An 11,188-nucleotide genomic window follows, 5' to 3' on the forward strand; every position below is an offset into this window, starting at 1 on the left:
CAAACATATTTAATGTTTCTTTCTTGTATATGTTTTATAGGTTTTATTTTGACTTATCCCCGTGTAAACTATACACTTTTTTTCCTATTTTTTAAATTATTTGAAAAAAAAAACTTATATTTTTAATATAGAACGAAAAAAATATATTTAAAATGTCATCTCAATAACATAAATTCACATAGCCTGACCTACAAAACGCACATGATCACCTGTAATGCGCGAGCGCAGGTATCCACACACACACAGAGACGCTTGAACTATAATATTATGTATCTACATATGTGTATGTGTAGCATGTTTGTTGATACCATCTTAATTACGTAACATGGTTTATTTAGTTTATTTATAAACTAACTTGTAGTGTGAATTTGTAAACGACTTAAAGATTTATTGTTATTTAAAATTTAAATGTTGCAAAAGTCATATAATTTTCATTATGTATTACTTATCTATTTATTTTTTGGTCTATAAGTGCATAAAAAAGTAATGAAAAGAGCGACCTTAAACCGACATCGACGAAGAAAAGTCCCTTCGTGCTTATAATGCGCCTCTTGACCGTACAGCCGAAGCCCTATTTAAAAACTAGTGTTGTAATAATTCTTTAGTAAGTATACCTACGGCAGTAGTCTTTCACCGGGCGCCGCTCATAAAGGGCGCCAAATGGTCCGCAAAACTATTTAAGCATGCATATGAAATTATATTGTGTTCGCATGGGGGCGTTGTAAAAGTATTTTGCCACGGGCGCGAGCAAAGCTCGCTACGCCACTGATCTACGGCAACTAACGCACTTTAGTACATTTGTAAAGACCACACCAGTGTCATTCCACACTTAAGGAAGAAAAACACTTATTCAGAAAACGTCTAAAAATTTTAACGTAGCTGGATTCGAACCCGCGTCTCTTGGAGACACTTCCGTTCGCCATTTTCTGCTGAATTCTGGAGGCATAGTGTGTTTAGGGGCAGAATTCAACGCCGCGAAAGCGAAACCTCACCTCATCACAACACGCGATGTCTCCAGTAAAAGTGCCTTCTGCATCCGGTTCACTAATCTCATGGGCTAAGTCCAAATATTTACTTAATTTTTCGATAAATTATTATTAACCAAAATGCATATTGTTCTTTGCCAAGCAAAGTTCGGTAAATGTTTAAATTTTATAAGCCTGGAAGGCTATTATAATGAAGTATAACATTGGTGGTGTTTTGATGGTTTATAATTATTATTTTTTCATTATGATTAATAAATGAATGAAAAAATAATAATTAATAAAAATTAAAGATTTAAAACATTTTTGTTTTCAAAAAATCGAATTATATTTCTGAACGCAGCGCATATGTCAATAATTTTTTTATTGTAAAGGAAGAGTTTTTGGTACCTATTTCAATAATTACCATTTTCAATATTTTCCACTCTTGTAAGCTAATTCATTGTTGAAAATAAAATTATGCAAGTTATTATACATAGATGAAATGAATGCAGAATTTCTTTGTATATTTTTTGTTAATTTTCTAATCAATAATATTCTAATCAATAATACATTTGTAAAATGCATTTTTCGCCACTTATTTATTAATAAAACGTGTATTTTATTGTGGTTCACGTATAGAACACAATACATTTTTACTATTAGATAGGGACGTAGAACCAATATGGAAAGTTATTATTACTTAATTAAAAAGTTTTAAGGCTTAATTTTCAAAGACTACATTCTTTAGCGATAGTGAATTATATTATTATGTCATAATATGGACTGTGGAGTGTGGAGATAACATTTATCAACTGGCAACACTAGTGCGTTGGTTGGCTGGTAGCCGCTGACGAATTTCTTTGCTTGACTAGAGCATTCTAGATTCTGAATAGATATAATAAAACTTAGCCAAATTAGTTTTAAATATTATTTGTTAATGATAGGCAGGACCTAAATAATTAAATATGGAGAACGATATATTGGATTCGCTTAACGACTTGGGGTAAGTTAATTTTTAGGTTATCATATACTTCGTAAAATTATTATAAATATAAATGTTATAATTTAGGAAAATGTATTTGGCTTGTTTTATGAAGATATATGAAAATAAATGACATTCCAATTTTGTATAAATAATATTGAAGCATAAAAATGAAAATGGTCTCCAAAATTTATATACGATATATATATACCGGCTCCATATAATGTTATCATCATTGATAATATTTACATTAACTTAATAATTTTTTTCTTACATAATTTTTGCTTTTATTGATTTTAAATAAAAATTCAATATTTTTTTTATTGTTTTTACTTAGATGTTTACTGCATAAATTTATAAGAATGTAATACATTTTCATAGATTTTATCTAATTTTGTCATTTTTATATTGTAATGCTAAAAACTAATGCTTCATTCTTCATTATCATAGGAAAAAAATCAATATGCATGTCACAGCATATAAAGGTGTGACATGGCAGAAGTTGTATTTTTCCTAACATATGTTAACATTTTTAATGATTATTTTATTTAATGTATTTTTTTATATGTATATATAATTAAAATTAAAGGTTTTGTTGATTTAAATAAAAATGTGTAATAGTGCTCAATATACATCCTATTTATAATTTGACATTAATTAATGTAAAATATCCTTTTTTATGTAGCATAACATAGTAAAACTTAATATATCGAAATAATCCTTTTTTACATTTACAATCAGGCCAAAGTTATAAATAAATTGTTTTTAAAAATAAGTTTATCATCCTTTTCCAATTTTGGTCCTATTGGTGTATTATCAATGTTTGCAATCTTAGTAAAATTTTGCTGCAATAAAATATAATTAAAATAATTGAAGCTAACTCAATGTAGAAGGATAGTGTCTGATTGCAAACATGATTTCTTTATTTGGGTTAATGAATATATATATTATTTTAATTTCTCTGCCTCCACATAACATTCAATGTCTTGAAAATAGAGTAGTGAGTACAGAGTGTTTTATACTTGGTACTTGGTGCCCTCTTCACATCCTGTTATATGTGGGACACATAGCAAAGAATATTAATAGTAATCTTTCCCTTATTTCAGTTATGAAGGACCTCTATCAGATGATGTTGCTTTTGCTAAAGCTCTCGACGGAGGCCCAAAATCTCTAGAGTATACAAAACTAGTCCACATTTTAGCAGAGGAAATCAAACAATTATGTAGTTTGGAAGAAACTGTCAATATGATGAATGATCCAGATGAATCTAGCTCATTCTTATTAGAATTGAGTTCTTTTTTGAAAGAACTTGGATGCCCTTATAAGAAACTGATAACTGGTATGTTTTTTTTTATTGTATTATTCCACATAGTTCATCCGTCCCCTTTTTTGTTATTTATTATGTTTTTTTCCTTTTTGTATTTACTTTCTCATTCTCAAATTTACTTTCAACACCATGAAGATCATGAGAATTATTATGAAAGGGGGAATAAAGTATCTTTACACTAAGTTCACCCTGGCTACCTTGCTATATTTGTTTTAAAGCAAATTATGAATTAAAAAAAAAGTCAACAAAAAGTAGAATATCTCCATTGGAAAAGTGTAAGAAAACATGTATATTTAATATTTTTTTCAGGTCACATGTCATCTCGGCTCCAAAGTAAAGAAGATAAAATACTATTATTAGATTATTTAGTATCTGAACTAATGGCTGCCAGAATGGTCAGCGTGGACTGTCCCAATGACAAGAAAGCTGGCATGGAAATAGTTATGGTATGATTTTTAGTTACAAATTGTGTTATAAATTGTTATCTTATATAAAAAAGTTGTAGGCCTTCCATGCTCAGCAGAATAGCGGTTGACCATAAACCACCATAATAAATAAATTGAGTGGTGCATAGGAAACGGAGTGTATTAATAATCAATTTTTTTCATAGTACCCGGCTGTGAAAAAAACAGAAACACAAACACAGTACTGGGAACCTGAGAACTTAGTATTCATACACTCCATTCCCATTATGAAAATTCCTTAACTCATTCTCCACTGAATTCTGGTGGAATTATATGTTGAGTTGCGAAACTCATCACAGAGATTTTCTTCTTTATCAGACTGAATGTTTAAAATAAAAAAATATCTTTAGCTTGTATGGAATAATACTAATAAAAATAGTTATTTATGACTTTTATTTTGTTTTTTAGCAAGAATCTCCAACTGCAAAGGATCTAAAAGATATATTAATAACATTGAAATTTAATAAGCCACCACCAAATATTACTCCAGAAATGTTGTTTTCCAAATTGGAAGCTAAACTTAAAGATACTATACAGAAAGAAGGTAATTTATTTTAGAAAGAAAGTATTAGAATCTTTAATAATGTGTATGTGGTGGTTGAAAGAAAAAAAAAAAAGATGTCGATAATTGAGAGAAGCGTGGGAAAAGTAATATCTTAACACTGATGACTGACTAGGTTCTCTCTGAATATCCTCTATATGCGAGATAAAGTAAAAAGTAAAGCTAAAAAAATATTTTTTCTTATAGGAGAAGAATTAGTAGGTAAACCTTTATATAATAAATCATTATCGGATAAGGAATGGAAGCAATTAGATACAGCTTTCACAGAAATGTATGAAGAATACAGATTGAGACGAGAAACATTAATAACAAGATTGGAGTGTACCATACAGAGTTTTGAGGTAATATATACATAGATTTTTTAAATATATATTTTTTTAATATCTAAACATTGTGGACTTAATTCTTAATGAATATTTCTTTATTGTCTATAGTATTGCAAGAAACTGTGATGTTCGGTTCTGTCTGTTAACACACAATATCTTAAGAAAGTGGTTACGCTTTTAATATCCCAATAAATAACATTAATTTTTTTTATATATTTATTAATAATATTTTTCTATACTTAGTGTGGAATAAGTTGTTTAAAAATATTATTTTTAAATTGTTGTCATATTGTAATTTCAATTTAGAAAGAAGTTTCTCATTTTGGATAACTAAAATTGAGTGACAAATCACATTTTTTTTATTTCAGTGGTCAGACAGATTAAAAGCCAAAAAGGATCACATTCAATCAACATACCGTCCGAAAAGGGAAAATTTAAAAGTGAAACCCAATGTTAAATTCTCTGATTTCCTAGCAGCAAGAACTTCATTGTTGCAAATAGAGAAAACCTCTAGTGCCAGTGTTAGGAAGAACACTCAGAGTGAAGTCAATAAAGTTATTATTGGACGAGTGAGTATAATGAAATGTTATTTTGTAATGTAGATTTTGCAAGGTTGTGCAATGATATTGAAGTATTTAAATATTTGTTTAGATAATATACAAAATAAATATGTTTCCAGGTACCCGACAGAGGTGGTCGTCCAAATGAACAACAACCACCACCACCGGAGATGCCATCGTGGCAACAAAGAACAGCACCACAGGTACTTAATAGAATTAATAGAATAGATTTTAGAAAATATTTCCTTTCCAAGTGCGTTTTGTTTTACAAGTGTGGAAAAGTATTAAAAAAATGACAATTTCTCTTGCCAAATGTTAATCATAAACAATTGCTTAGTTAATTATCTTTAGGTAGGGAGATTTATAAAAATTGCCATACAGATATAGTCAAGTCAAAGTCAAAATATCTTTATTCCATAAAAATGCTTAACATTCACTTGGACATGTCATAAAAGATAAAAAAAAAAAATGGAAAACAAAATAACCAAAAAAAATGTGCAATTTTGACTTGAAAAAAGCCCGTTCAACTGGTTGAGCTCATGAGAAGATACAGGCAAAGAAACTCATGGCCACTCTTTTTAAATGCCAACATTTGTTATAAATCACAATTAACAATTTTAACTTAGAAATAGAGCAACTCATTTCCAAACATCTTTATCGCGAACATAATCTTTAACAGAGTAATAAGCTTTTTGGCAGAGCCTGTGCTTTACCACTTTTTTAAATTTGTTCAGTGATAAATTAACCACGTCGTTTGGAAGTTTGTTATAAAAGTGTATACTTTGACCTACGAATGAGTGAGACACTTTATGGAGCCTAGAGAAGGGCACAGCAAGCTTATTTTTATTTCTTAAATTATATTGATGGAGGTCACTGTTTTTATTAAATTTATTAATATTCTTATGCACATATACTAAGTTGTCGTAAATATATTGGGAGTGTAGTGTGAGGATGTTAAAGTCTTTAAATTTATTCCTTAGTGACTCCCGTGGACCCATTTTATAGACTGCTCGGACAGCCCGTTTTTGGAGCACAAAAATGGTATCTATGTCAGCGGCACTACCCCAAAGTAGTACCCCATAGGCCGTAAGACATAATGCTATGAAAATAGCTGAAGTATACTAAACGCGCGGTGTCAACATCGGTCAGTTGACGAATCTTGCGGACAGCATACGCTGCCGAACTAAGTCTACCAGATAAAGTTTCTATATGCGGACCCCATTGTAACTTAGCATCTAATGTTATACCTAAGAAAACCGTTTCATTAACTACTTTAAGTTCCTTATTGTTCATCAAAACCCTGGTTTCTACTTGTTGAACATTCTTAGTAAAGAACCTGATACATTTAGTTTTACTACTATTTAAAAGCAAGTTATTGGCACTAAACCAGTGCAATATCCTAGAAAGAGCATTGTTTACATCGTCAATTTCCAATTGCTGTCTATTAACCTTAAAAACATTTCACAGATATCTCTCATAAGGTGAGGTAAGTCATTAATGTACAAAAGGAACAAAAACGGACCCAGAATAGAGCCTTGTGGCACCCCCAATGCTACAGGTGACCCGTGTGATAGTTTCCCGTTGACATTTACCTTTTGAATCCTATCACTTAAATAAGAAGTGAGAAGATCCAAAGCAATGCCTCTTATACCATAGTGGTGTAGCTTCCTGATAAGAGTTTTATGCTGCACACAATCAAATGCTTTGGATAAGTCACAAAACACCCCAAAGGCATCACGTGACTCCTCCCAAGCCGCGAATACACTCTCTAATAATTTGACCCCAGCATCAGATGTTGACCTTCCACGAGTGAAACCAAATTGACCTGTGTGCAGTAATTTATTTTTATTAAAATAAGTAAGAAGCTGACTGAGTATCAGCATTTCAAAAATTTTACTAAACGTAGGTAGTACTGAAATCGGTCTGAAATTTGTGGGGTCTTGCGTACTACCTGATTTAAACAATGGAGTTATTTTACTATATTTCATCAAATCAGGAAACACTCCACAATCAATACATCTATTAAAAATTGTAACTAAATCAGGAATCAAAATATCAATTAAAGAATTTATGATATTAACTGAGACACCCCACAAGTCGGCTGTCTTTTTCATACTAATTGATTTGAAAGCTACACTAATGTCTGAATAATTTACATGACGGAAAACGAAACCATTATAAAATTCGGGAACATTGTCTTTAATTAACGATTCTGCAATAGTGGTGGAAGAACCTAAATCGTTTGTTAGACTGACTGGGAAAGTAGAGAAAAACTTTTCAAATGCAATGGCCACTTCCAAATCGGAATCAACAATGTGACCGTCAATACTAAGTTTAAAATTAGAATCTTTCACCCTAGTTCTCCCAGTCTCGGCATTAACAACCTTCCAAGTGGCTTCAATTTTATTATTACTATTTCTGATTTTTGTTTTAATAAATAAAGATTTAGCAATTTTGCAAACTCTTTTGAAAATTTTAGAGTAAGATTTTAAGTACTCTTTAAACTCTTCACCACTATTAAACTGTTTTTCATAATATAACATATACAGTGTCTCCCTACTCTTATAAATACCTGCTGTGGCCCAGTCTCCAAAGATAGGACTATCAGTAATTGTAATCTCTTTGGGAGTAAATATTGAATGAAATTTATTAATAAAAGAGTAAAAAAAAAGAATTGTACAAAGAATTGGGAGGTAAAGTTATATCTAAAACTAGTAAATTAGTTAGTAAACTAACTCTCATACGTTCCAAACGACTAGCTGTGACAGGCACAACAGCAATTCTTTTCTTAGCCACCTGTTTTTTCTTACTATAGAATTCTACTAGCTGACCAGAGTGGTCAGAATCCAATTTATTAATAATGCTTTTGTAGCATGGAATAATGTCAGTAACATATACAAGTATATGATAATAACATGAATAAATTGCGTACTTACACGTAGCTTCGTGAGAATGTATAATATGTTCAAATTCTGCCATATTAAATTTTTATGTTATATATATGATTTGACGTTTTGTCTATATAAAGATTTATTAAATAGGTAATTTAATAGTAAATTAATTTTGACATTTTATGTGATTCAATAAATGAGTGTACATAAAATATAGTATTATTTTAATAAAAAAATTCAAATGTATTTTTGTTTCCTCAGTGTGGAACACTTTAATGTTAAAAATATTTCCTTTCCAGGGTGGCCGTGGCGGAGGTCGTGGAGGTGGTGGTGGCGGTGGTCCTCAACGCGGTGGTAGTGCTGGTGGTCAGCAGAGAGGTGGTAGAGGCGGTGGAAGAGTCCAAGGAGGATATAACCAAGGTTCCAGTGATCAGAGGTATGGGTATATATTGTACTAAACTGTACACGTCTTCGTTGGCTTGTACTAACGGTTTTTTATTAAAGTATATTTAGGGAAAAAATATTGCTTATTTTTGTTTGTTTTGTTATAGACACATTTGTCGTATTTAATAGTACAATGTATGGACAAATTTCAATGTTTTTTATATTGTTTTGTTTATGTTTTGGTATTATTTAATGCTCCTCTGGTGTTGCAAGGTGGTCGTGGGAGGCGGCGATCACTTACCATCAGGTGACACGTACGCTCTTTCACATTCCTATTATCCATAAAAAAATATTATAAATATATATTTTTTCAGACCTCAATCAAGTCAACCAAATAACAATTCGCGGAACTATCAAACCTACGAGGTACCGCCGGGTGGTTACAACCAAAACCAAAATCAAAGTTACAACCCAAATCAGAACCAGGGTTACGACAATCGTGGTTACAACCAGAACCAGGGCTATAACAGTCAAGGCTATAACCAGAGTTATAACCAAGGCTATGAAAGCGCTGGTGGCTATAATCAGGGATACTCAAATAACCAAGGTTAGTTTTTATGTTTCCACAATTTACCTTATCGATTACGACCAGAACCAGGGTTAGTTATAACCAGAATTATGACAGTGCTGGTGGATATGGTCAGTTTTATTCTAATAATCTAGGTAAGTTTGTATGTTTTTCGGTGAAGATTTTTTTGTTCTGTGAAATTGACTAAATTGAGGTTATTAAGGTATTATTTAATATGTTTTCCTATTTAGATCTGTAAAATGGCTGATTTTATGAAAGAAGTAACATTATATTATATAAGACATAAATTTCTGCCTATCATTGATTGCAATAAAACTACAAAATGATTATTTTACACATAATTTTAACTTTCATATTACCTAAATTATGGTCCAAAATTACATAAATCTAATATAAGAGTAGGGTAGATGTCTAATCAAGTTACTTTTTTTTTCAGGTGGCGGTTATCAAAAAGGTTATCAGACTAGTCAAGGTTATCAGTCGCAAAGATATCAAAACGAACACGACGATAGAGACCGGAGAGGCGGCCGTGGAGGTTACCGGGGAAGACGTTGACAAACACTTATACACAGAAACACTGATACTGATATACAGACAGATATAGATACAAGTATTATAATGACATCTGCTAATACATTTACATATATATCTATTAATAACGATACGAATGTATCTATACATGCAGGCAGATATATACAAGATAGCATATATACAACTGCTATAACTAACACTATAACACCTACATATACATACATATCTACACAACCTAATACAGCCATAACAACAAATACTACAACACCTTTAAATTTATCCACTACACGTGCAAATACATCTTTACATATAAATACGTATACTGATACTACTACAAAACCTATAAATACACCAACACATTTAAATAATAATACATTTATAAATACACCAATAGATAATACTAAGACTTCAGACTTAAATATAGATACAAATATATCTACAAGCATAAATATACCTATAAATACATCTTCAACTACAATACGTACAGATACACCAATACATACTATTAATAATATATCTACACAATCAAATACACATACAAACACAAATACATCTACAAATACTAACAGATCCACACATAGAAACACATATACACACAGAAATACATTTACACGACCACCAATATTTCAATCAATATACCAGTCATATACATACAGATATACTTCAATGCGAACACAAATACACACAAACTCACAAATAATTAGAAGAAGTGTAATGACATTATAGCATTCGTTTTTTATGAACAGGTTTCTGGGACCTCGTCGAAGGTTTCGGCCGTACTAAAAAATATTTTCTTTTAACTATATGTGAATTTAAACTTTATAATTATTTGTTTAATATTATTTAAATGTATTTAAAGAATGGTTGGTAACTATACTGTTGTACTATACATTAGTAACAACTAGGGATGAGTTCGATATAACAAAACGTAACTTATAACCGATACGATGCGGAAACCATACCATATCGATATCTGTTTCTAAAAAACCGTTATCATAGAAACTTGTCTACTATCAGATGCGTATTAAAACTTAAAATCACACACAGCAGCTATCGCAACGAAAACGTAAAAACGAAAACTTCGCATAACACGAACTAAGTAACTACCTCTCTTTCTAACTATATGTTTCTCACGAGTGTAAAAGAAATGAAGCGAATATCCGATAACTTGCATCTATAAGATATTATTACTTTACGTTACAAAAAAGAACTTCTATGTAATGGGAATAAGGTTGAAATTTGGTTAAAATATTCATATTATTTTCACACTTGAGTGGATTCGACTTTTAAATTCTAAACGTTTGTTTTTAAGTGACAAATTTTTATTTGAAATTTATTTTCAAATTTTTAATATTTTAGAAATAGCTTAGTATTGTATTTAGTCCTTTGCGATACATATTGCGGACGAGATTTCCTTAAAAATTGTGCATTTCAGTGTGTGTATATACTTCTTTTTAACAACAATTTCTATATAGTTTAAAGTTAATTAGTGTTAGGGTATAGCTTAAATATATTAGTGTATATAGACATAATTTTTTTCTTAAAAATGTCGCGTAAAGTGCGTGAGATATGGACCCATTTTGATAAAAAAGACAATGCTGATAACC

At 30.7% G+C, this 11,188-nt stretch overlaps 1 protein-coding gene across 1 annotated transcript; it reads left to right on the forward strand.

Moving 5' to 3' along the window:
* The first annotated feature begins 1,785 nt into the window (after positions 1-1,785).
* Positions 1,786-10,492, forward strand: LOC146540943 (protein FAM98A). The gene is made up of 10 exons (XM_085196411.1): positions 1,786-1,968; positions 3,054-3,286; positions 3,584-3,720; positions 4,147-4,282; positions 4,487-4,641; positions 4,995-5,195; positions 5,306-5,389; positions 8,377-8,513; positions 8,836-9,068; positions 9,487-10,492. The coding sequence occupies exons 1-10, from the start codon at positions 1,931-1,933 to the stop codon at positions 9,603-9,605; spliced, it is 1,473 nt and encodes a 490-aa protein (XP_085052537.1). The 5' UTR covers positions 1,786-1,930; the 3' UTR covers positions 9,606-10,492.
* Positions 10,493-11,188: the final 696 nt, after the last annotated feature.

Source organism: Heliconius melpomene, chromosome 1 (assembly GCF_056956725.1).
Source record: "Heliconius melpomene rosina isolate 202511_hmr_F chromosome 1, ASM5695672v1, whole genome shotgun sequence".
Classification (NCBI taxonomy): Eukaryota; Metazoa; Arthropoda; class Insecta; order Lepidoptera; family Nymphalidae; genus Heliconius; species Heliconius melpomene.